The sequence below is a fragment of the Gasterosteus aculeatus genome, chromosome 12 (assembly GCF_964276395.1).
Source record: "Gasterosteus aculeatus chromosome 12, fGasAcu3.hap1.1, whole genome shotgun sequence".
In the NCBI taxonomy this organism is placed as follows: Eukaryota; Metazoa; Chordata; class Actinopteri; order Perciformes; family Gasterosteidae; genus Gasterosteus; species Gasterosteus aculeatus.
Window position 1 is genome coordinate 17599185 of NC_135700.1, and position 27909 is coordinate 17627093.

General features: G+C 42.7%; 1 protein-coding gene across 5 annotated transcripts in view; it reads left to right on the top strand.

Moving 5' to 3' along the window:
- Positions 1 to 210: 210 nt before the first annotated feature.
- The window catches only part of insyn1 (inhibitory synaptic factor 1), a 35560-nt gene continuing 7861 nt past the window's right edge, over positions 211 to 27909 (top strand). The window contains exons 1-3 of one of the 5 annotated variants that reach the window (XM_078085618.1): positions 211 to 390; positions 697 to 788; positions 1268 to 2925. In XM_078085618.1, the coding sequence (XP_077941744.1) occupies positions 2782 to 2925 (144 nt within the window). In that variant the 5' untranslated portion in view covers positions 211 to 390; positions 697 to 788; positions 1268 to 2781. The other 4 variants (XM_078085617.1, XM_040164649.2, XM_040164643.2 and 1 more) reach the window with 4 other exon arrangements.

The window sequence follows — 27909 nt, forward strand, 5'->3', positions numbered from 1 at the left end:
TCGGCTGGAGGCAGAGGAAGACTTCATCTTGATTTAAGAGCGATGCAACACCCTCGATAGAACTGTGACAAAGGCTAGATGGACAGCGTGAGAGGAGATAGCGTGGGGTGGTGGGAGGGAGGAGGGGTTGTAGACGCCAGCAGAGAGGAGACGGCAGGAGAGCAGCGAAGCTGAGGAGGGGGACTGTGTGATGCACTGTGCCTTTAAAAGCACCAAGCTCCTCCTGCACAGAGCGGAGCAGAACAGCCGAGTGGTGCTGGTCGGAGCGCGAACCCCCACGATAAACTCTGGCATCAGCTTCCCTTCACCCAACAGTCAGTGAGGACACAGTGAGGGGCGCAGGGGCAGAGAGACGGGGACGGAGGAAGAGAGAGCCAGAGTTACAGAAAGGTGAGGGAGGGAGGGGGAGAGAGAGAGAGAGAGGGTGACGAACAGGCAGAGAGGGAGAGGCTCTAGTCACACAGCTTCTTTTTCACATCTGCTGCCATCCCGGCGCAGGCGAACGCTGACGGGTGGCGTGTTATCCGAGTAACGGTAACAGCGGCGGCAGCATCACAAACGGAAGCAGGACCTCTCCTCTCCGCTCTGGCTCTTAGTCATCCTCAGCGTCCTCTCTCCATTCTCAGAGTGCTGTTAGGGCCATTAATCGTTCCCATCTCATGCCTCCTGCCTCCACCTCCTCCTCCTCCTCCACAGCTTCATCCTCCACTTCTACTCCTCCTCTGATGAGCCACAGCTTTAGAGTGAAATAACCCTGCTGGTAGGAGCTTTTTTTCTCTGTCAAGACAGTAAGTAGGAGAGAGGGCGATAAGTGCAAGTGTGTGTGTGTGAGTGAGAGTGTGGAACAAGGAGAAAAAGAGCGAAGAGGGGACAGTGAAGATGTTAGTGGGTGCGACAGAGGGACTGCTGAAGAACCAGCAGGTTTGTGTGTGGCTTAAATGATCCTGCTGTGCGTGGACAGTAAGCTCTGGGCATAGCAACAGCAAAGTGATGCACTGGAAAGGTGTGTAGGTGTGTATCCTGGTGCGCGTGCGTGTGTGTGTGTGTGTGTGGGGAGGTGAGACAAGTGCTGCTGAAGCAGGAGATTCATTTTGACAGCAGCTAAAAATCCCCATTTCAGTTAATTCCTTTCCCGCTCTGAGTCTCCTTCACTCTATTGTCGGTTGCCTTTTCACACTGACGTGACTTGGAGGGAGATCGACGAATGTGGAGAAAGGTGTGATAAGACTATGAGAATAAGTGATTGGTTTTCTTTTCCTCTGTCCAGGTGCCATGTGCGATTGGCCAGCGCACCCCGTGGACGTGGCATCGCCCTGGATTTGGCGAGAAGCTCTCCCCGCTGCTTGTTCTCCAGCGCTCCTCCGGGAAGCATTCGTGGGATTTATCTCTTTTCCTGCTGGATGGCACTGAGCTCTCTGCCTCTCTGAGGAAAAAAGTCCAGAGAGAAGATACACACTACACGGAGAAGAAGTAAAATAATTATCCAATCGCAGCACAAGAAGGCAGACCAGGTTCCCTTAGCAACAACTGAAGGAGAGAAGAGAATCCTTCTCTGTTTGTGCTCCCTTGGTTTTTGGGCACACCCCGGAGGACTGCTGTGGGTCAGTGTGTTCTGAGAGGACTTAGAGAGCGCCGTTGCATAAGACAAGCTGCCACCCAAATTCCAGGAAAAAAAGGTGCTCGCTTCTCCTTCCAGCCTCCTTTTTAAACTGTGTCTCATCGACACCATGATTTTTTTGTTATCCCTCCACAAATTCTCATCAGGGGTCACGTTTCGCCGGCTTGGAAATCAATTCATCCTGATCCCGAGCCACCTGGAATAAGCCCTGCTTTGGGGTGGGGGGGGGGCGCTGAGGTGGGGATTGGACGCTCTTTGAAAAGACCCACACCTGCCGTCCTCCCTTTCACGGACAGGAAAACGAAGGAAAACATGATTAAGTCATCATCTGCAAAGAAAAGGGATGTGAAGCCAAGTTTATTTTGACGCGAGTTTCTACAGAAATTCTTTTATATATTTTTTCCCCTCGAGGGGGAAACGCCACACGGCAGAGAGGAATATCCCCTTTTTCCAAATAGGATCTGTCCGTTCCCTGTCTAAAAGACAGAAGCCCTCACTGAAGGACTATATTTAGATCAAATCTTGTCCCCGCCGGCCAACAAAAATATGTAGAACACGATCATTTGGAAAATCAAGCCAAGTTCTATTTTTCTACAGACGTTGAATAGCTTTCTCTATAGAAAAGTCTTAATATGGACCCCTTTGATGATTTTCTTTTGTATGTTGGCCTGCCATTATGTCTGTGTTTCACAAGTAAGAAAGGTTGTACAGGACAAGTGGAAGAGGGGAAAAAGTGTATTCCCTGTATAGACAGCCGTTTTAAATAGCATCTCCTTGGGAACACTTTCAAACGTACACACTGACACATGCGATGAGTTGGCTCAACACGATTATGTAAGAGTTTCATAGCCCATGTATTTTGCCTCTTCCTTTTCCATGGATATACAGTGTTTGACTTTTCCCGTGCTGGTTCTCTCTCCGTTCCTGGAAGCATCTACCAGAGGGCATGGATGTCAGAGTGTGACCCTGGGCCGAGTGTGCGAGCGAGGCGAGGTGTTTTTGCTGCCCGGGTGCTTTTAAGATGTTGAGGTCTCCCTGCGTGGCCGGGGCCCCTGTTCGGATCAGTAGCACTGAGGCTCCTTGCAGCCAAAGACATGGACCCCGACTCGGCTCCCCCACGCCCTCAGCCTGTTGGCCACTGGCCCCACGCCGCCCTGTAAAGGATGTCCCTCAGCAGAGCTCCGGCCCGGGACACCTCTGAGACCCCCAGCCCGAGAGAACGCATCCGCAGCCACATGAAGATGGTGATCGACCAGTTGGACGGCATACTCAAAGAGCTCAAGGATGTGGCCAAGGAACTCCGGGAGGTGAGGTTCAAAAGCTTACACGTATCAGGCTTCTAAGGGTGGGTGTAGAAGGGAGAAAGGGGCAGGGGGGGTGGAGAGACGGAGAAAAGGAGAGCATGTGGGTGCCAGGTGGGTGTGCTTTTCAAGTAGGCTGCGTTTAATGAGTCTAAAATGATTTCGTGCAGCGTGGAGATTTTGATTAAGATTTGAAAGTGATGGGATCTCACTTTTGTGTTCGGTAGCAGGAGGGTTTTGTTGATTACCACCACAGCAAGGCTGTCTTCCTTTTCCAATCAAACAATTGCTTATCGCCCAATGCAAATGCGGTGTCTTATGGGAGGTAAAGCCGATGTGAAGGGCTGTTGAAAAGAAGCAGAGGTGAGCCGAAAGGAAAAACACAAGGAGGCCGTGATAAGATACACGACTTGATGCCGCAATAGTTATACAATCATTTTGTTAAGGATGAGCTGGATTCCTACTGTATTATTGCAACTGCCATGGTAACACTGGGAGATGTGCACGCATGTGTGTGTGGAGAGATATCATGCGCTCATTCACGCCACTCAACAAACTTGTGTGTGGTAGCTGATAATCAGATTCGTGTGTGTGTGTGACGACAAAATGGACCTGATCCTCCTTTTACGATCTTAGGATTTTGCGCTTTTCCCGCAAAGCTCCTCCAGAGAAGGCGATGATGGCAGAAAGAGAGACGGAGAGACAAATGAAACTTGAGCAAACAGTTGTGTTTGACCCATCCTGTATCACCCTAGCACATTGCGCGCTGAACCTCCCACCTGCAGCAGATCACGCATGCAGAGGTGGTGTATGCTTGCGTGGGCGGTTTTAGCAATGTTTTCTGACAAATAAAAAAACGGGAATCTTAACCCGTGTGATGATCCGGAGGAGGTGTGTGTGTTGAACAGCCGGGGTGAAGGTGCTGTAACTCACTCTTCACCGGACAGATCACCCCCTCCCCCACCCCCCACGACAAGCTATGTTCCGCTCACCAGGCTCTACTTTATGTACTTGCCCAGTTGGAGGTGCAAGGGCACAGCTTACAGCGCGCACCTTTCTCTCTGGTGAGTAGAAGCCGGGCTGCGCGCAAGAGTGATTGATGATTATGGGACGACTGCAAGTGGAATAATTCTGGCTGGAGCTATTTATAAACAAAAACACAGCCTGTGCCTCTGCCAGCTTCAACAAATACTACCTTTCTTATAGCAGACTATATTAGAGAGGACTCTGCACATTGGCTCAAATGTCATTTTTTATTGGTAAAGCATAATCCAACATATTGAAATGGCTAAGAAAACATATTAGCTGCAGTGGCAGTCATAATACTAGTATTAATATCTTGCAATTAACTGACCTATGAGATTGCAGACGGAATGTAAGGGAGATGAAGAAACAGAGTCAGTGTAGCGCTATCAGATGGAAGCTTAATGTTCCATAAAATCTCATTCTTTACCACATAGAAGGACAACGTAATAGATAATAACTGTCATAATAAAGAAATTATGAATTGCCGTCTCAATTTAGTGAAATAAATAACTGTGTAGGAGCAGTAATGACTAATTATCACCCACAAGGTATTTGGGGATCTAGTGATACTGCAATGCTCCAACTGGTCAAAAGCTGAATTCAAGTACTGCAGCACATCATTAATAAAACTGCAATAGCATCTGACTAGATTTAATTTTCTGATAGTCCATTGCCCCGAAGATGCCTGCATTGGATATCACAGTTTTAATTTTATCCATACCTCGAAATGAATTTTAATGTCAAAATGGGGGGAGGTTCCATTAACCATTAAAGAAATTTATGTTGCACAGATTTTAATTACATTTCGAGTTTTTATTCAGTAAGTATTTTAAGCTCCATGGAAATTTTAGGCCTCTCAAAATCCACCAAAAGCAAGTAACAAAAAATACAGCCCTGTTTTCTAACTTGATTTGCTTGGCTTGGTTTGGGGAAATTTATCAGAGTGTCTACTGAGATTTAGGAGGTTTCAAACATAATGAATGAAGAGTGAAATTTCTTCACCACATCGTGGATTGGAAAACTGGTCCAATCACAAAAGTGATGAAAACAGTTAATGGCATGAACAGATTAGAAATACTTCACTGATTCCACCCCAAAGTGGCTTTCATTTTTCTGAAAAACGCTTAGACGTCTTAAATGGTCTTCGTTACCGTCAGATTAAAATAGCAGCCAATAACGTAACAAAGTAGTCTCTGATTAGCTCTCAAAAAACCTGCTTGAAAACTACAAATGGCTCTTTGGTCTAAAGTTTCTTGAATCTGGCAACTCATGTCACGTGGTTAACTACCCCTAAGATATCAGCTACACAATTCCAATATAGGTTGGCTAAACAACTATGCATTAACCACATTATGCTGATCAAATATATATGAAATGTAAGAATAAAAAAGTTAACATTTAAAGCCTCTCATTTGCTTGCTGTTAAGTCTCAGTTCATGAATGTCCTTTAAATTATTTTAAGAAAAAAAGCGCAAATAGTTTCCCCAGATTGCTTCCTTGAAAATTCAACCTGTCTTACCTATCAACTTCACTTGAGTTCATGAGAAGGAACTGCAGGAAGGACGTAAAATACTGATAAAGTGCTCCATTGGTAATAATACTACTGGCAGGAGTGGTTAAGAATAAATCATTTAGGAATCATTTTAACTCTGGAGATGACGTGTTGGGATAAAAAAAGTGCAAATATTTTCACCAAAGACAGATTGCCAAGTAATTGTGAAGCGCTCGTGTTAGTTATTGGAGGGACAGGTAAATAAAGACTAGGCAGAGAGGTTGACTGGGGGAAAGGGGATAGAAAGTGAGCGTCATATCTTTGTATGCAACCAAAAAAGGAACGATGGGCTGTTGTTTGCGGATGCAGTCATTATGGAGAATCCTACCACGAGCTGCCGATGCTGCTCGTCTGGAAACGGCTCAAGACAAATGAACACAGGACGACAACCAGGGCTCGTCGAATTAAAGCTCCAAATGAGAGGAGTGAATATAAGCCGGACAAAGCGCAATTATCAGTAGCGGAGTACAGCATGTCCAGGACACCGGCCTTTATCAGTCAGCCTCGCAGTAGTTGTCTGGACATGCCCTTCACAACGCCGGGGACTGGCACACACTTTGGACTCAGCTAAGGTCCTTAAAACAGACGAGGGAGGCCGCAGGAAAACACCACTGTCAGGTGAAAACTGCGTTCTTCAAATGTCAGCTTTTTAGAAATGACTTCCGGAGTAACAGTTTTATCTAGGAGACTGGCCTCTGCACAGTTTAAGAACTATGTGATGAATGTGTTTGATCTACCGAAAAATTACCTGCGAGCAGGACTAAAAACCTTTTTGTGTTGCAGAGTTTTGGTCTCGACTAGCTTAGCCCACCACTGAATCTCCAGGAACCCATCTCTAAATTTGAATTTCCAAAGAAACGGGGCGGTCTATTCAGTCTCTATTCATCACCAAAGCCGGCCGCATGATCCCATTGCCCTGGCTGTCAAATTGAGGCGTTTGTGCAAAAATGGAGTCCATCAAAAGAATTGAAAGCTTGTAGTATGAACTATACAGTGAGAAACTTTTGCAATGTCCGAGGTATGCTTAAATGCTGTATTGTTAAAGGTCGGGGTGGTACCCAAGCAGCTGGCTTCAGATCAGCCAGCCAGAAAGCCGGCGGTGTCTACTTATCGAGACTGTAACCAGTTATGACACGGTCCCTTCTCTGCAGAAGCTGCAGCGCTCAGCACTGAACCGAATCTCTTCCAAACCCAGAGGCAGCCCAAGAGAGACCAAAATCAAAAGGACTGTTTTTTTAAATTTTTTTTTTTTATTCCTGCCATGGCCGTGTCCTCTTCTCTCTCTGTATTTCCCCCTGCCGAGTGCTGAGCAGGACAGGGAGCATAAAGCTGCCTGGCAAGAATAATTCAACGTTTAACCATGAGGGGGACTTCAATAATCACTCGCCCTTTCGCTCAGGGAGAAGGACAATGTAAAGGATGTTGGTAAACACTCGGTAAAATAATTGATCCTACTACTGGGGAATATTTTGGGGAAAGTTTAAGGGTATGACAACGGAATTGGAAAGAAATTAGATGATTCTTGTTGGGGGAAGAGGCACGTTCCACAATGGAATACAACATTTCTAAATCATCGTATTAACATAATTTGCCACTAACATGGGAGGAAAACAACTACTGTGCTTTTGCATGCAAGTAATTACATTGGTTGTAAGCACCCAGTTAAATCAACAATTAATGATGAGTTGATGTGGATAAATACCACACAATCTTGGCCAAAGATTGTGGTTCAGTCTGTAAGATGACTTCAATTGGCAATTACAATCAGTCACAAAGCTGTGTCACGGTGGATCATTTCCAACAATGCAACCGTTTTGAATTGGCCCCCAGAGTTGTGGGTATACAGCCAGTCGACCACAGCCCAGTGATCTCCATTTAAAATGGCCTGGTCTATTATGCACCGGAGGGTCCATTTAGTACTTCCGACTGAGGTAGCTTTGGCTCGGTCTCGGACCCGTGTACGCGTCGACCAGCAGGCCGACAATAACACTCTGTGGGCGGTGCTGATAACTTTACAACTAACAGGAGGAAAATACTCTATCTCTCGACACTCCTTGGCTGAAAGGTTTCTTCTCATTAAAAGCTATTTGGAAGAAATGACAAGTACCTTGCCTGCTGCTTCTGTCACTTTGTTCCTCCTTGTCTGACCTCTTTTGTGTGTGGAAATTAAATTTCTAAATTAAACTTGGTGACGTGCCTCCAGCAGAGTTCTCTTTGCTCAAAAAAAAACAACAGGAACAGTGTACCTCGAGCCCTATCTATTCTTTGCTGAACATAAAACACCTTGCCACCTCGACACCTGTGTTGCTGCCTTGAGCTGAGCTCCACGTGAATTTATCCATACTTGAATGAATCAGACGCTCAATTATTCTCAGGACTGAATAAAATACTGCTTCAGGGTTAGAATTGAAAATGTCAGATCGTCTCTTGAACCAGTTTTTAAATCGATTTTGACATTGAGTCATGTTCCTGTTTACTTCTAAGAGACCCCCACCGATTAACAGATAATCTTGCATAAATATAGTCTATCACTGCGGTACTGAAAGGAGAGGGTATTAAAAAACCTTGTGCATTTAGCTGATGCTTTTTCCAAGACTAGCTTGCAATGGCAGCAATATCAGAATTCCCTTCTTGGATCCCCATGTTGTAAAAATAAGCAATGTTGAGGACTGAAAAGTGAAAGGAGGGAGGGGGATCGGGGTAAACAATGGGTTAATACTTTAGCGGCATCTAACCTTGAGTGCTGTGGAGAGAATAAGGCGGCATCATGCAAAGCATTCCCCTGAGCCTCTTTTACCTAGCTGTGGAGCTCTAGCTTCTTTAAGATGCAGGCCCAGCATATTGACTGGCCCATCATGCCTGTAAAACCCACTGGATTAGCCGGCCGTTTGAGCTCTGCCTCCCTGTGCGAACTCGGCACTCAGCACGGACTGTAATGAGGGCTCTGTGTTAAAACTCTGCTGACGTAAACTATTCCCCCCCCCCCCCATCTTGCTCATTCATTTTTGTCCATCAAGCCTCTAGGCGAACTAAAGAAAAAGCAATGAACCTGTTAACTATGCATGTTTGTACTTTGGGAAGCGCCACAAAACCTTATGCTTGACCTAAGGCAAGGACAGAGCAGAATAGGATGAAAAAGGGGCGCCGGGGCACTAAAAACAAAAGACAGAGACAAGTTTGCGAGAGGTGGAGAAAAAGGGTAAGAGAAAGAAAAAGGCTCGATGGAGATAATGGTTTTTCCTGCTGCACAGAATTGCGACAGACTGGGTGGAACAGCTTAGATCAATTGTTGCAATTGTGCTCACTCGTGGGCGTGTTTAGGATTGTTTTGGCCCATCTCTGGGCTGTGAATAAAACCAGTAGGCTGTAGTTAATGGTGTGAAAAATGGCATCCATCGGAGTGCTCAAGCAGCCTCCGAAAACGGCTACATCATTTGGTTGTCTCGGAGCATACTGTACGCAGAGGGACAGCTTGCTCTCAGTAAGTTACGCTCCTTTACCAGGTGTCGACACGCATTTTTACCTAGACGCACGTACGGAATAATGAGGGATACAAAATTCATGTGAAGCTGATGCTATTTCCCAGCCTATGCTTTCCATAGGCTGGGAAATTTCTCAGGGCAGCGTGGGCCATCCCACTAACCATTGTTGCAGCTCAAGCCAGCTACAATCTTTAGAACTGTATTTTACTGAAGGATCATCAAGAAGTCCCCCCCAATTGCTTTATTTTTAGCCGTAGACTGTGATGCGTCATAAATCACCCCAGTTTCCAATGAGATTGTAAACCAGCAGAAATTGCTGAACTGAGCTGCGACATAATCCATCCTCTATCCTGTAGCCTTAAAAAATGTATTTTTAAAGTTGAGTTCTACATTAGTGTAGACTCTGGTGCTTTATTATCAAGTACATTTCAAACCGGCATAATCTGTAGAAAAAACACACACACACACACACAAAAAACAACACTTTTTTCTTACTAATTGTGCTGCCACCCAGACCGCAATTTGAAAAATGCAAATATTTTATCTTTGAATAATGAACACTACGGGGGTAAGATTTTAAAAGATGTTACAAAGCAAATTGCTAGATACTTATCAGACAGCCCGAAAATGTAACTGCTGAGGCATTCAGGATGCTGGTGACGCCCCATATTGTCTTCATAGAATCAACCCACATGACCTTATTCACGGCGGTGTCTTAACCAATGGATGCTTTTGCAATAGATCTTTTTTGTGTCTGAGATCAAAAAATTAAATAGCTTTTTGTATGGTTTTGCTGGCAGCCACAATCACCGTGAGTGTTTCATTTGACATGTGATTTGTCTGTTACAGCAGCAGCTACAACGCATAAAGCAAAGATTGTCTGCCCACAAAAGGTTGGACATTAAAAGCTAGCAGCCAACAGGGCTAACAATGCCAAAAACAGTAACTGACAGTACAAACAATTTATAGCTTTACTGGAAAAATTTCTGTAAAACTTGCCAAATAATGCAGGGAGAGTTGCATTAGTTTCTCTGTATGTAAGATCACAAAGTACTGGAGGGAATAATAGGTTAATATGGAGATAATGCACTTTGCAACAGGACTTTAGAAATGCCAAAACATTAGATTCCCTGACCGGAATTTTTTCTAATCTACCTAATTAATGCCAAATAGACAGAGATCTATTTAACATTTAAATGTCATTAATACCTTCACATTGTGAGGATCCTGTCTGTCTGAATATCGAAACAGGTTGTCTGAATTTGGCCCAAGGTGTCATGGTTAGCCTGTATCCTGGACCTGTCTTTTTTAATTAATCAGATAATTCAGTATTCACTTGCTATGCATGTGAAGATTTGATTTCTACAGCGTACAATATTGGTTCAGTCTAAAATCCACCAAGCTTCAACAATTAAAAGTTTTTGCTATGGATATTTTTGTACCCTGCAGTAACGCAGCCATCTGTGCACTCTAGAGCGGACGTATGATTCATCAACAAAACAGTGAATCCCTGGAGGACTTATCATGGACAGGTGTACTAAGTCTGTGAATTAGAACATTCACTTGGAACAGAGCCAGGTAGAATGACAAACCGCTGAATCAATGCGTATTATCTGCTCAACCACGAAACCATTTTTTGCATAAACAAAGAATAGCATACTGTGACTGATGATTGTTGGTCCCTACATCTCAGAGCTTCTGTCCACCATTTCTTTAGTTGCTGTCCCCAGCGGCTAGTTGTTGACAAATTGGATTGTTGGGGTGGGCCATCTATCTCGTACAGTTAGGTTTCTGTCAGTCAGTGTTGGTGGCATATAGGTGTTGATGCTGCATGGGAATAAATTGGCCACGTCAATGAGATTTGAATTCAGCTGTGGTTGTAGTTCCCCCTATTTGCTCATCTTACAGGTGACATTTATCATGAGGTTTTTGAAGCACCGCTGCAATCTCTGAGTCTATAAAACTACATGAATTCCTGTAGAGCATCTTCAAAGACAACTCTCCATGTTTCTGGGATCTCCCCTCCCTTTCTCACGTTGCATTGACCTGGCGGCTCACACTCTGCCAGTGGCGCCGCCGTCAATGTCGTGACAACGCACCATCTAACGCAAGAGACACGGCCTGGAGGACATAACATGTCCACAAACTGTTTGGGTGATTCATATTTATTTGTCGACCAGGCAGTCACCTGGGCAGTTGGCAGGTTAGGGCCATAATGATGCAAAGTAGACAGAACAACAAGGTCGACACGGGATGGAAATTATAATTAGACTTTTGGTCTGCTGTTATCCTCAAGGATATTAACTCGGGATGGGATTGCAAGTTCATGTGGGCCGCGTGCTGCAGGTTCTGATTAGAGAGGAAAAATCCTAATTATGATTATGCAAAAAGAAGATTGGAAAAAAATGAATGTATTCATGAATTTACTGATGAACGTGCGGCAGCGAATTCACAGTGTTAATAACCTTTTAGACTCTTTCTTGCCAAGCTATGATTCCACAATTGTAACACTATATTTCTAAGATTTTTTTCTAATGATACATGTTCGAATAAACACTATACATTACATATGCAGTAATTGTTAGCCCTAAATTCAGCATTTTACCATGCAGATCCTTTGATTTAACTTGCTGGTGATTCTCCCATATGAGTAAAAAACTGAGCCAGAAGCCAGTAATGATGAGTGCAGTGCTTTTTTTCCCCATTCCGTTTCTGCGACGTGCCTAAAGACAAACTATTTGACCTGTCCTTGTTACCATGGACCAGAAACATGAGGGTGGGAAAGATGGCGCATAGTTTGAGCTGCGATGACGACCTACACTGTGGTTACAGAGGTCATACCTGTAATTCCAACTCTGTTCATGTTTCCCAAATAATACAGCTTGATGGAGTGGTTTGCTCGCAGTCAGGACTTTCCAAACAGGTGAGGGTGAAGACACTCCGGTCATCCATTGCTGGGTTTGTGAGGAGGCTTTTGTCAGCACAAAACAAATAGGACAAGGGTAAAGCACAACAACAGGGCATTCGGTGTCCGTACAGGGGCCTGTTTGTGTGTGTGGGGGGGGGGGGGGGGGAGAAGGAAGAAAAGAGAGATCTGCAGTCGGAGCTGGAGGAGCTTTTATTTTTATATTTTATATTTTTTAACTTCCTTTTTTTCCCCACTGATGCTGAAATGTCCAGTCCTTTTTTTCTCCATGAGAAGCATCGGGTCCATCCATCTTGCTTCACTATTGCTTTGCGGAGTGATTTGTAACAACCCAAAATAGCTTTGGTCTACATTTAGTCAATGACATCTGCTATGACCTAAATGGAGGCAATATTAAATGGGCTGCGAGTAGCTAAAAATGTGGCACACAAAAGGAACTGTGGCCTCAGTACATCTTTCTGTTTAAATTAAGAAAAATTATGGGAAAAAAATGTCACTTCCAGGGTCAAAAACTACAACTGGAGTCTCCTTGATATTCTAATAGCAGTTGATGTCAAAATGTCAGGGCACATTGTCATTCTGGAATATACAGAAGATGTTATATATCTATGCATATATTTAAAATAGAACATTACTTATGGGATGCACTTTCATCAGTATGTACATATGAACATAATAACTTCATGAAAGGAACACAGTAATCAAGTCCTCAGCAAACAGGCTACCCCAAAACGACGGGTATGACTGGAACCTGCTATCATTCTAAAATTGAGTGAAATTGTTTTATTAAATAACACATAAATGGCATTTTACTATATTTTTAATAATATACAACATTGAAAGTAAAAGAAGTAAAATAATTTAAAATGAAGAAAAAACTCCTTCAAAGATCTGAATGAAACATGCACACAGAAGAGCGGGTAGGCAACGTTTCAACTCTTTGTGCTGAATGATGTCCTGCAAGACACAATGAAATTCCCAAATCAATCAGGAAACTCTTGGCAAACCTGTGAACAATAGCCGAATTTCTGCACATTTTCTATGTAAATTAAAATCTAATTTCCATACTTATCACACCACTTTGCCCAGATCAATGTACCCTCTACACAGCTACGTTGTCATTAGATTCCTCCCAAAAAAGGAATCCCATCCTCGCAGAGCTTCATGTCTTAGTTGGCGCTGTCCTTATTATTCCAGAAACATCAGACAAAGCATAACGTAGAAACTCAATAACTAATAAGAAGTGCTTTTTAGACTTTAAGAGCTACTTTTTTGTCATTGAAGTGCAAAATAATAGCATGCTCTCTGGGGGAGTTGTGTGTCTCTCCAAGAATTAAATCAAATAGTGAGACATGAGAGGGATTGTAGTGTCAAACCCTTTTGTCAGTACTTCACTTTGACACAAGCAAGAAGAAGCGTGACCTTTGCACAAAACATGGCTGTACATGTAAATCTCACACAGAGCATCTCCAGCTCGAATAATTGATGCCTGTGATAAAAAAGACGGAATAAAATCTGCTGTTTTGACACGTCCGCGTGAAGGCTTAGTGGCACTCGTGGATGAGTGCTCCCTCAGAAAACTTGTCCACTCTGTCAAAAGCCTTCTTCTCTGCCTGACCAGATGCGGCCCATCCGGACAATTGCAGGAGGGGAACACCATTAACTCTCCTCCAGCCTAATTGCATGGACATAAAATTGGCAGTTGGGAAAACTGCTCCGAAGCCAAATTCTGTGGGAGAGAAACCGGCGGCTTGATGCTCCGAAGCAGTCCCCCCCTGATTGACAGATTGATAAAGGTTGACTCTGGTCTCCGCTCGCCACAGGGCACTCACGGCTTCTGCCCCGCCTACGCCGGCCTCCAGCATGGGCGGCTTTAGGGTTGGGAAGTGGGAACAGCCCAGCAAAATACTTTAATGTGTGATTTGAATGTGGTTATAACTGCTGGTGGTCAGGCAATTAAATACACGCGGTGCAAAAACACAGCGTCATGCTGTTCTCAGTCCACAGCTGCCTGCCTGCCTCTGCTCTGTACATATGTAGAGTGTAGCAAAGCAATTACTGCTATGCTTTGACTCTTGTTATTGTATTTCATTTTTACAGTTATTGTTTCAGTATTTGCCTTAATTCTGTTGCTAAATGTATTGGTCCTTTTTTTCCAAGTTATTTGGAAACATTTAAACCTATAATAAACATAAAAAGGAGAAACAAAGGTCCTGTTTTCAAATGATGACATGATTTATGATTTCTTTCACAGTAGTTATAAAACTTCTGATCCATCACATTTAGGAATTTGAATTAATTAATTACCTTGAAAAAAAACAAAAAACTGGCAAATAAATTCAACCTGATATTGATAACCAAAAGAAAGACAAACAATTGGAAGTTGCTGTGGATATCATCTTTTTGGGGGCCGCTGAGCCTTTTAAAAGGCAAGCAAAAGTTTCAAGGAATAAAGGAAAAGGCAGAGCTGGCACCGCTTACAACATCGTCACTCAGCCTCACACCCACTTCTTAACTGTCAGAAATGCTGGACTTTGTAAAAGCCCCATAAAGAAAGAAACTATCTAGCATTGCAGTTTGATTTAAAAAACACAATATAGTTGATTAAAGGTGCAGCCCGGAAAGCGTTAGCAACTAATAACAGCGAGACTCCATTTTGAGAGAGTGGAGACTTTTTTGGAAGAAAAAACTTTTGTGTTTTTTGGGGAGAGCCAGTGGCTGTATTTTCCATCCATTTTATACGATATTGGATTTTGCTATTGGATCTGCTATTGCTGTATTTAGTGTTGATGATTTCCAAAGGGAGGGGAAAAATAGGCCATCAAATTCTCTTTATTCACCACACACACACACACACACACACTCTGCCCTTGTCATTTAATTGATAGATGCATGCCGTTTCTCTCTCCACTCTTCCCCGCTCACCACAAAGCTATCCATTTACTGCCACTTTCATTACTCGGAGCGGAATGGTGAGTTTTTGAGATCAGTGGCGGGTATCTGAAGGCTAATGAATTGGATGGACCGCAGCGATTGCAGGAGCGTCTCTCTGAGCAGGAGGACACTTAGTAACATGTTTAGAGTGACAGTAGAAAGGCTCTGGAACTAGAAATAAAAGCTGCTGCTGCCTGACATGTTAAATAGGATTTTTTGTGTCTATCCTCATATATTCCTTTACTAGTGGCCAACTGACCTGGCTACAAAGGGAGGCATCTTAATACAAACACTGCATTAAGGTGCTTTTCACACTCGTGTTGAACCACATGTTTATTCACGCAACAAACTATTGTTTAAAATGCCTCCCTGACACCGAGCCACTTAACAGGGCAAGATGTGACATCTCTGATTAGTATAGTGACCCCCTCCCAGGAGAATTGTGTGCAGAGGCAATCAAAAACACAAGCATCGGTCCTCCAACAGGTATAAGAGCAGTTCAGGTGTGATTAGTTGAATTCAGTTCCTTATTCTTTATCGGTCGAACATATCCTGGCTGCAGATAGTCCTGATTAGTATTCTTCGTTTCACACAGTTATGAGCAACATTTAAAATATCTACATTAAACTCATTATAATGGAATTCCAATTTTCACTACTGGACTATCCAAATAATGTGTGACCCACTAAATGGAAATTTCTGTACACATGGTATCCATTGTAGTCTGACCATCCCGGAGTGGGATCCCTCCTCTGACGTTTTCCCTGAGGTTTCTACCCTTTTTTCCCTCTAGGAAGGATTTTTTCCTGTGCCGATGTGTGGGTTTTGGGACAGAGGATGTCGTATGTGTACAGACTGTAAAGCCCTCTGAGGCAAATTTGTAATTTGCGATTTTGGGCTATACAAAATAAAATGAATTGAATTTTGATGGGTTATATCAGAAATACTGCTGACAATACCCATTTTTATTGTCAAACACTAAGATTTCCTCCCATTTTGCATACGTTGGGATCACTTTTAAATAAATGATTAGGTACGTATAGTGAGTGCAACATTTATTAATATTGCTGATGTAGACACACTTTTATACAGGGTAGTCTTCATTTGTGATGCCTGGTAAATGGACTTCCATTCCTACATCGCCTTTCCACTCCACCTGAAGCGCTTCACGCTGCAAGGTTCCACCTGGCCTTCACATGACTAAACTAATCCACATTCACATCCATTAACACACTGATGGCACATCATTTGGGAGCCATTTGGGGTTCAGTGTCTTGACCAAGGACACCTGGGCTTCGACTGGAGGACCCGTCAGTCTTCTGATTGGAAGACGACCCGCTTAAGCTCTGAGCAGGAGCCAGCGTGTAATTAAACGGCTCATACATTGAAAGTCTTTTTAATCCAAAATAGCATATGGATTCAGACATTTATACATCAACACATGGCTAGTTCACATTCCAGCAATTACTCACATGGACGCTGGCTAATTCTGAGCGAGCATGTTTGTTTTTACTCCTCGTGTCCGACCAACATTTCTGTTCATCCACATCCATAACACAGCTCTGCTGCAAAGATCACAGGAAAAGTTAGTTAAAAAAAAAAACACTTCTTGATTCTTGAAATGAGAGCAGATACCAAAGGAGACCACTAAACAGCGTAGCACCAAATTAAGAAATATCTTTAACCAGGACACAGCGCATGAATATTTAGATCAACTAAATATTTACATATACATATGTACGTTGTAACCCACAACGTACATATTTTAGGTCCTTCCAGGTCAAAGCCATTACGCTGCACTGTTTTAGGTGTTGGACATCTGTAAGTGCACAGTATGGCGGTGCAAGGTAAGAACTGTTGACAACGTGTTTTTTTTCTGATAGATGTCAGGCGGTTTAACACGAGGCATTGGTCTGTGTCTGCTGTTGTCTCTTTCTCCACATTTGTCTTCTTTTTTTTTTTTTTTTAATAAATCTCTCTCGGTCCTTGAACTCCCCTGAGTCAACCGAGCCACTTCACTCCCGGCTCTAAAGTCAGGGGGCCACGGAGACGGTACCCAGGTGTCAGCACTACATTTGCTTTGGCCTTAAAGACAGATAAAGAATCGGTTGAGGGTTAGAACGAGGGCGCGACGACGATGCTGGAGACAGAAAAGGAGGGAGATTCGTGGTGCTTCATCATCTCCCGTGACAACTGCACACAAGGGGAAGCAAAGTACATGTCCACTTAACAATCTGCAACCTTATCCAACGGGCTCCCAGCTAGCGGTCACCTCGCAGACGTCTGGCCAAGCCCATCTATTAACCCGCAACAGCTGGCCACTTTCCTGCTTGAACAACTGCGCTTTTTAATTGTGCCTTTGATGCGGCGCAGGGGTCTTCGCAGCGATATAAACTTACATTTTGATCATTACCGATGAGTCTCACCACAGTGCGATAACTATCCCAAGGCTGACCACCTGCCACCTTTTTAAAGTGCAATGCTTTTTGGCCAAAAAACAAAATGGTGTGGATCTTTTTTTTTTACTTTAATAACCTTGAGCGCCCAAAACTTTCAACACACATACCTCAATTACTGAATCCTGTCGATGCTGCAGGATACAACAGCATCTACATAATACAGCAAAACTAATTTCCCCGTCTCCTGCTACTCTTGAGTCCTGAGAATATGAAACCATTCATTGCCGTTGTCCTGAACACAGCATAATCATCAAGGATTTATGCTTCCAGCTTGTATTAAATTAATTGTGCGTGTGAGTGAGGAGGGTCGAGAGACTCATCGAAATGGATATCACCATGTCGTCGCACAATTGCACAAAGTAAAGCTATATTCCATTTTCCTCAACCCGGCAAAGTCCACACGGCTGCTACCTGAACGAGAAAACTCAATGCAGAGCGCCGACACGGTGCGGTATTACACGTTAGCTCATTTCCAGGCCTGTCAGCGCGGTGTGGAGAGGGACGGCATGCGTGGCATTTACGTTGAAACGGTTATGCAAGCCCACGTGAAGAGGCTACTGTTTGAGGATTATCCCGCAGACTTCGAGTCCCCCGGTGCAAGTTGTCATGCCTCAACACTTAATTCACAAGGTGAAACTTGACACAGATTCAATTGATAAAGGATAGTAAAAACCCGACAAATTTAACAAATACAGTCAAAGACTAAAACAAAAATGTGAGTACCAAATCCGTGATCAAATGATTGAAAAGGGGTCCAATGAAGCTTTGAGTATGGTGTATTAAGATTGCCAAAAATCTATATGGAAGTGCTCCTGAGGTGTGTTGAGCATCTTGAGGTTTTCTTCTGTCTACAGTAACATCCTTGTTTTTTGGAGTTCATCTACTGAATAAAAAGACTGCATCCAAAAGGGACCAATAATGGTTTCAACATCCAGTTATGCTGCAGAACGTTTGACCGAGCACTGTTTGGATACCATGAATTACACATCACTTTTAGTTGCATCAAGTCATCTTCACATAGATGTAACTTATGTCTCGATTATAATACATCATTGGAGCCAATGGGGATTCAATTCATCTCTGGAGCACAATTATGAAAGCGGATGATGTCAAATAAAAAAGAAGAGTCAAATAACTCATTGCTTTGGCATGGCAATAGCTTTATAACCTTAAGTGTAGGGCTGAGAAGGTTTAATAAGCATTCATGATCTTCATATTGGTGTTGTTCTGTATAAATATAATTTTTTATTGTTGGCCAAGAATAGACTGACATTTCGATCTGCAGACATTAGATACTATTTCAGGAAAAGCAAATGTAACTGGACTTGTATTTACATAGCGGTTTGTCAGTCTTCTAACCAGGGGTTCAAGGCTCAAACTACCTCAGATTCGCTGTTCATCTTTAAAACTATGATGACGGCTGAGACTATTTCATAGATTTGCACTATACAGATATAAGATCAAAGGTCAAGAGATATCATGTCATCTGAAAGTCATGCTTAGACAAAGTAAAGTCAGTTTCATAACAGCGGCGCCGCGTACTTAGAAGGATAACAAAGTTTTCATAAAGGATTGTATAGTGCAGTAACAAAAGAGCGGAAACAGAAGACTTAAAGAGGGAGGAGTTGACAGTAAACCCTGTAAATCCATTTAGGTTTTTCCGACATAGAAGGAAAACAGAACTGACAATAGCTTGAGGGGCCAGTGCTCCACGCAGGGAATACCAGAGCGGAGGAGAAGAAAATAAATAAAGAATGTGTCACCTAGTGGGAGGAGGCACGGAGGCAGAATCTGTCAGAACTCTGCTGCTGTCTGCAGATTAGATCTGGGGCTATTTAAAGAGGGAGCGTGCGCCAGAGCCCCCGACGCCAGTGTCCACACTGCACCCGCCGCCGCTCCAACATCATTGGCAGCCATCACGTTGTGACAAGAAAATAAATAAACATGAAGCACAAATGATGGCTACAAAGTGGGTGTGGGGGGCTAGAGGGGGGGGTGGTGACTACCTGATCCCGCTGCACATTCTTTGCACTCTGTAGATTCACCGAACAAAAGCCAACGTCACACGAGAGGGAATTTCTCTGATGATGGCAGAGATGCAGTTCTCCTTTTTAAGTGGTAGTGGTAGCCTATTAATAAAACTCTCCACCCCAGAGGTTAGACCTACAAGCTGCCATTAGAATAATCACGTTTTCCCATCGGGATCAAAGTAGTATGAGCCAGCCTAGCAGTCAACCTGATTTGGCGTGTGCTGTATTATATCCGTTGCGTGTGTTTTCATTTCAGAGGGAAAAAGAGCTAGAGTTGATACATGTTTGCGTGGGTGCACTATTATCTGCCAAAAGATGATTGTGTACAGTATTTTGAGGCTGCCCATTGTAGATTGATTGGATAGAATGCGGTTGGCGAGGCCCGACTGCGTGTTTGGTCATGTCACTCTGGATGTAGATGATGTTTCTCTTCACAACTAAATCTACTTTAGCCCAGTCATGTTTGCCTCCGAAACATGAGCCAAGGATGAACAAGCTTTGTGCACAACCAAACTGAAAGGATCCACTTAGAAGATTCTTAGACACTTACTGCCTCGTTCTCTTCCTCGAGGCTACAGCGGACGGACTCCCTGGCTGACAATGACTCAGTCGGTTGCCGTCAGTTATCTCTCCATCTAGCCCTTAGATAGCCCCGCCCCTTTTTTGTCGTCAATCAAATCTCAGTTGCCAAAGAAAGGGAAAGAAAAACGGAAAGGTGTCAAAACAGCAACTAACTAAGGATTTCACTTATGTATGCTGCTGCGACATCTACGTACGCACACAAAGTGCATGGATTATTAATGCGGCCTTTTCAGATGTTTCCAGGAACCTTATAGAAAAAGCGAAGAGCTTGCGTCAGAAGGTGCCAAGGCAAAACACCAGTTTATTGCATCATGCCGACTGGCAGACAGGCCCTATGTTAGGTTAGGAGGAAGTGATTTGCAGGCAGGCTGAGCATATAGGGGAGAGGTCACAGAGAAACGCATGTTCCCCACCTGACGGCTCGACAAACTATCCGTACTGTAACGCAACTTGCTAATTATATCCTCTGCCTGACTTCACACTTCCTCTTCTCTACAAATGCCAACTTTATTGAAAAGATGAATATGCTTTACGTGGAACTATACAGCTCCCTTCCTCACACCTTCCAATTTATGTCAACAGCGCAGTACAATGGGCCCACTGTTTATGGACCGGCAATTTAAAGCGTGAAAGAAAGATGAGAATAATTGCCTCTCCTGTCCTTCACCTTCACAGTACATTGCTTATTTGTGTGTGGTAATTGGCCCTTTTAATGTTTCTGGAGAATGCAGGTACAAAACCCAACTGTGTTATGCATTTTCTAACAAGAAAACAGAGCAGAATGTAGGAGACGGGAGGAAATCTGATGTAGGGGTGATTTATATTACAATGAACTACATTCTCCACCAGCCATCATGAACCTGTCATTTACATCTATATTCGTCTAGTCTGGAGTTGCACATGTTTTCTTTTCACTGGGGAGACACTTGACAACTGGCTTTAGTTAAATGCAAATGAATTGAGTCACACATTATATTTTTTATGATTATGCATATTGATGATGGAGAAAGTCATCTCTTTGGTATTAGTATGGACAACCACATCCTCATATAGTGGGGGCAAGAACTTTCACAATCTAAAAAGGTGCACTCAGTAGAGTGCCGATTGACTATTTAAGCCGCCTTCAGTTTTGGCTTTACAGCCTTGTTGCACATCAGCTACACTTAAGCAATAAAAGGTCTTAAAGAAAGTATGGGTCACTTCAACCAATATATGCCCTTGAGCGAGCAGGCATTTTCTAGTATACCACATATTGTGTAGTTTGCTGCAGCAGAATGTGAAATTAGGCGTGGACAGACCCAAAGGTGCACACTCACTCACTGGCTATAAATCACATGATCTTCCTGGCAAAAACAATGAGTCCAGAAAGGAGCAGAAAACACTCATACTGGACTAAAATATAGCTAGACCTATCTGACAAAAATGTTTAATCTTACATTGGTTAGATTTGTTTACCAGGCTTCTCTTGCCAGAAGGGCTTATGTGAGTGAGGTAGCGCTTCTCAACAAACCACCATATTTCCCTGCCAACTCTGCAACCCACAATAATCAGTACAAACACACACGCAAACATTAGAACAAAAATCAAGAGAATTGTTGTGAGGAAAATGTGCTGTAGTATTGCTCTGAGCAGCACACATGTGGTTTCTCTGCAGATTTCAGGCAAGTAATCAATGAGTGTGTGGTTATGACATATTTAAATATTAAAGGAGATGAGCACATTGAGTAATTGTTCTCAGTATGAGATTGCTGATGTCATCCATTCCAAAAAAAGGCAAAGCGATAGGGTCTTGCAGCTTCTTGATAGGTAGCCGTGACAGCACATTTGGATTTTGATAAAACATTTAAAAATCAAAGACGTTTTTGGAAGTTTCACTTGTCACTTGTCTCAGTTGTTGTGAGAGGTTGTGCGTTGCTGTGCAACCTTGGATTGAGCGTGACTGAAAAGAGGATATGTTAAACCAAGAAATATGAATAGTGAGGCATTATTTTGTGGTCCTTGTTTGCTTAGGTGTAATTCCTTTCGACATTTTAGCACTAAAATCAAAGTAGTTTTTTGCTGTGAGGCTTCTTCCAGCATTCAAAATAAAGTCCCTATGGACCTTATCAAAATGCAGCAAACACCTGACTCCATTGCACGTTCCGTTGTAAGCTTTTCAATGTCATTCCCTCACTCGAAAACGCTTGTTCAACAACATAATACCAATGATCAGAATTCAGCCTATTCCCCTTTAGGGATTACACACCAATTGGTTTATTGATAAGTCTGATGATGGACGTCTCACATCGTCAGAAATTCCGTCGGAAACACCCAGCAATCCAAAAAGATCAGATCATGGCCAGTACCCTGAGCCCAGTTCCTACAGCACACTTAAGGGCTACATTGTATTTTATAGCTCATCCTAATAACTAACACAGCCAAGTTGAAAATAAGCAAAGAGATCAGATAATGCCAAAGAAGGTCACTATCTCTGCAAGGTCTGGCAAGGAGCCGGCTGATTGCCGTCGCTAACAATAGAAATAAACAGACTGTTAGGAAGATGTTATCCACACATTACGCAGCGATGTGTTGACATCTGTCACCCTCGTGATTGACTGCCTGAAGGAGATTCTTTAGTTTGTTATATTTTTGGTGCTGTTTTACAAGATGCAATGTGTGGGTGGGTGGACGGGAGCACAGCCTATAAATAGAAAAGGCAGCTGATAGCGAGGGAGTGATGGAAGCAGGTATGTGTGGCAGCCAGATGGTGCCTTGTGGGGAACGTCTCCCAGTGATTTTGTTTGCAAATAGGTCTCTGTAAAGTCACCGACTCCTCTCCTCCGACTTGCATGCCGTTATGGGCAAAGCTTTGGGAACTGCCATATCTGATAAAGGTGCTGCAGACTTAAAGATGTCCCGCCGCTTGCCGGGGAGAAAGTGAAAGTGACGCACTGTGACAGGTTTTGTCACTCTCTGAGAGGACCGCCCTACAGATTGTCACAGATAGAAATGGCATAAGCCTGGAAGCATTGACAAATTGTTTGGAGGATGAAGAAGTTGGAGAGAGAGTCATGCCCATATTTGTGGCCTACTTTAGTGCGGCGGTGGGTAAGGAGGAGAGTTTGCCATCACTCAAGATTGTTTATGAAGGTGTCATGACTCCTAAGACAGAAAAAACAGCTGATTGGTAAGATGTTTGTATTATTAAAAAGCGGATCAATAAACAACAGTAAGTTAAATACCTGCACGAATTCTAAAGACAGTTTAGTGGACCACTCGTTTTTAGAGAATTGTATAATGTATGTCATTGCATTTAAATGTTTTCTCATTGTATTGGTTTATTTGATACGGGACAGTACACATCAATATAAAACATTATTGCATATGCACCAAAAGGGTATTTTTCACCTGTTGTCCCAAGAGGCAGATTATCTGTCACGTATCAGGGGTAGCGGAAGTGAGACTTAAATGCAGATGTCGTGAACAAAAATTAATATAATAAAGATCAAAAAATGCCTTGGGGCAAAACGCAGAACAGGAACACACTGACATGGGATACACATACAAGGGACCAACCGGAGACATGAGACACACGGTGTTTAAATACACTGGAAAAGTGCAGGTAATTTGGACATAGGTGGAAACAATCACAGGAGATGACAGGGCAGAAATATAAGTTAACCCAGGTACAACCAGAGAATACAATACAAAGAATACAAAATAAAACTGGAAACAAACCTAGAAAGAGTTTAGTGTTGCAGCAGTGCGCTGATTTTAAGTGCGGACTCTGAACGTCACTCTATCCGAACATAGCCCTTATGTGCAAAAGAACATTTCGATTATTAGAAAACATAGAAGTCTGTAAAGATTATTTTCATGTCAGCAAGAGAGCAATCGTTGATCTGCTCCATTGGGTGAGTGCGAGCACCACGTCGTGAAGCCAGGGTGATTTCACGGAGATGTGGACACATTTTCTGGTTCGTAAATGCTAGCACCGCACCAGATAAAGCTCATTTGAGTGTGCGAGCTCAAACAAACATTGTACGAGAACACAAATCCAATTTCCAAATTATTGTTCAATAAAGCAGCTTTAGGTTGGTTTTATTTTTCATCTCCAGAAGTCCTCCCTACTTCGAGCTTTTTTGCTCTACCATCTGAAGCTCAGGAGGAACTGGCATGGGATGAAAATGAGTATAAAAAATTGGATTCATGATTTGTTTTATCTCGTTAAAGATTGCAGAATAAACTTACTTTGGAAATTTGTATCTACTGAAAGAAGTGTGTCTTTGGCTCCATCCACACTAGCAGCACTTTTTTTTAAGAAATACCACATGAGAATGAGTTGTTGAGTTTAAAAGAAATAAAAAATAGTATTACAGTAGTCTTTGATAATGAGGGCTCGTGCTTCGTATTTAAAATCTCCCTCTAAAATATCTGTGTGGATTTCATGATAGATGTGAAAAGAAAGGGAAAAGGTGAGTCCACTTTCAGAAAAAATGCATATCAGTAGTGGCCTAAGTGAGGTACTATCATTTCTATTTTTCTTTGGAGTTGTTTTATAGTTGAGTGCAGTGCCTTTGGCGTCACCGTAAATAGCATATCAGTTACCTTAAGGTAGGATGGCCTGCTTATTATGAACGGCTCACTCCTCCAGACAGTGAGTCACGATCGTGGGCCAGAGTGTGAAAACGCTCTGTTGATGAGAGGTCAGAGGAGACTTGTCCAAGCTAACAGCGTGGCCACAAGTGCTTAGTGCAACAACAGTGTGAAAAGACGGATCTAAGAATAAACACTAACCACCAAACCTTTCGTGGAGGGCGAATGTACAGCATTATGAAAAAGGTAAACCACACCAGGTACCTGTCCTTTGACCCATATGCAAGAAAAGGCCTCTCTTGGCTAGTGATGACCATATCATTCAAAGGAGTAAGTAGCCTTAACAGCTGAGAATAGGGGGATATCTGTCCTTAGATATCTACCTGTATATAAGTTCCTTAATATGTGTTCCCCTCCAGACATTATTTTGTTCACAAGGATTGACAAAACCGCCCCACGAGCAGCAAAAAGAAGGTTAAAAATAATCACAGATTGCATTTATTTACCGGTGTTTTCCCTTTTAGCAGGGTAGATCCAGCTTGGTGAGTAATGATATATTGGTTCACACAATACAAAATAATGGGAGCATGTTCCCATTTAGATAAGCACTGCAGGCCGAGGGAACCTAGAAATGCCAGTGGCATATTGATTGCATGCCCTGTATTAATAGTAGGGTTAGCTGCTGTGTTTCCAGCACAGACATTCCATCCAAAGTTGAGGCCCGACTACAATTAGAACAAAAGTTCTAACCAAATTGAAAAAGCGCCTTCCAGTTGTCTTCCAGCTTAATGTTGATTCAAAATGTATTTGTGTAGATCGGTTCTATATTCTTTAATAATACTATACATTACGTGTTTCACCCTTTGTTGTTATTGATAATACATGTGTTGACACAAATGAAACAACTACCATGAGGACAGACAGACAGTCAGCAAGTGGATGTTACAGGAGACTCGCTTTAATGGCCTGGGCTTAAAACGCACCTTTTTGTGAAGTATCCTGAAAATCCCCCAGCAGCCAAATATGAGTAGGGTGCAATGATTAAAAAGTAGCATTGATCATCAATCGCTAATTACATACATATTTGGTGCCAGCATATTAGGATCAACTATGAGAACGCTAATACAGAGAGTTAGCTGTTCTGTCCGGTACAGTTCAGAATACACGGTACTTTCTGTTGTTGGCATGTCGTTGATGGATGCGTCTTACTTACTGTAATGTGTGAACATGTGCTCTGTATGTGAACAACCCAGACAGATAAATTGTAAACCAGTGCAGCAGTAAACCAGTTACAGCCTTCAATGGCAGATTCATGGCTGCCGTTTGAATAAAACTGGAGTAATCCATAGCAGAGGTAGAAGTTGTTTTACCTTCACTGAAAGTTTTTCGAAGGCGTTTGACAAAGAATGCTGACAAAATACGTGACATTCAGAAGACACTAAGTGTTCACTGTTTTGTTCTAAACTGATAATTTGATTTATTAATAACTGGCCGAATGTTTATCTATTTAAACACCTTTCAGCATGGGGCACTCATGTACTGCGAAGCCATAGTTGCTGGTGACAAGCAGTGACAGTAAACAGTGTGAAGCCGACACCAATGTCAATAGAGAAACCATTTGTAACGTGATAAAGCCAAACAAACAACACACCCTCTTCAATTACTTCCTCAGAAGTGGGGGGTCCAAGTGTGACTTATTAACATGGGTGATAATAATCACAACAACTGTAAACAGTCCAGCAGCTGTCATTGATTGTTACCAGAGTGATTAACACTAAGCTAAATTAAACAGACGTTATATTTTACACATCTGATCCAGCAGCAACACACTGTACATTTAATTCTCCTTTTTTATTATCACCATCGGCAGAGCTGAGATAGTTCTAACTACGTAATACTGTAGCGTATAATTGTATAATGTTAAAAAAAAAGCCTTTGAGTTTTTATTTTTTATTTGTATTTATGTGTTATTCTAGTTTTTCGAGGGTGTGTAAATCCATTTACGCCCTTGGAATTGGGAAATAACACTCATTGCTGCAGTATGGAAACTGTCAAAATGCAATATTACCTGTCCCCAGCCTGAGAGGACAGACAGTGATATGGTGCCAGAAGAGAAATTTGGAAAGAGATTTTTAATTACAGAAGGAGAGCAGGTGATACCTTTTGCATGGCAACACCAGAGAGATATAATTTCTCATGCAACCATAAATAGAACATTCTTTCTTGTTTTGGTTTTAAGAGAAGGGATACTGCAACATGTTTTTTGCTGAGTGGGTGCATTTTGCGCTTCCATCCTCACTCGTGATGAAACCATTGATCACTATGTCTGACTTTATATGAGTAATGATGTCCACGAGGTGCAAATCAACTCTGATGTTGAAAAGAGGTTGTATTATAGATTTTCATTTTTTTGCAAAGTATTTTAATACTAAATTACATGTGGATGAAGATGATTTTCCAGCCAATCCATCAGTCTTTTGCCTGCTGCTTCCCTTTCTCCCTACGGTGATCCCTCATCTTTTTCATGTTCTTTCTTGGAATAGTGCTTTATGACTGTGTCATAGATGCATGCTGTTTTGTTAAAGTAGACAAATAAATGGAAAGACGATGGGTGTTAAGTTATTTCCCAACCAAATCAACAATAGTAAGTGATTTACAACTGAGACAAAAAAAACGTACCCAGAACTGGTCCCCCGATATTGACCAAACATTTGCCAATTGTAACTAAATTGGCTTTTTGAATCTGGTGTTATAGTTTCACATGTTTCCCACTACACAGAGAGTATCATTGGTCAAGAAGCACAACAATGAGATGATTGATTGATTGAATCAGAGCTCAAAGCTGCCACCTGCTCATTAGGATATAAAAAGCTCCTACACACACTTGCCTGGTGGACACTGGTTTAAGGACTGAAGGAGCCAGAGAAAGAACCACTGATCTTCCATTAAGTGGTCAACCTGTTCTGCCTTCTGAGCCACAGGCGCCTCACAACAGCCTTTATATGTAACTGTATCTTGTAATTTCTTTTTTCTCCCTCGGTGTAAACTTGTAGCTTCCTTTTCTCAGGGCACGCTTGCCGCTTATCTGCCTACTGATTTGACCCGTAGACAAAGTGTCAGGGTGAGGGATTTACTACTGGATTGGGTTGAGCCGGTTCCTGCGGCGTTGCATTCTCTCCTGCTGGAGAGATTCTCACCTTTTTCTGGAATAGGTCACCCGCCGACCCACCACACACATAAATAGACACATACAGCAGCAGTTAAGAGTCTCTGCACACTTTCTCATTGAATTGAATGAGAAAATATGTGCAAACTTGACTAGTACTCTACATTTGCCACATTTTCACGAACTGTAATCATTTCCCTTGGCCTTCTAGAGAAAGACGCAATGTTGTTATTTAAATGGGTTAGTGTGGCCCAGCTG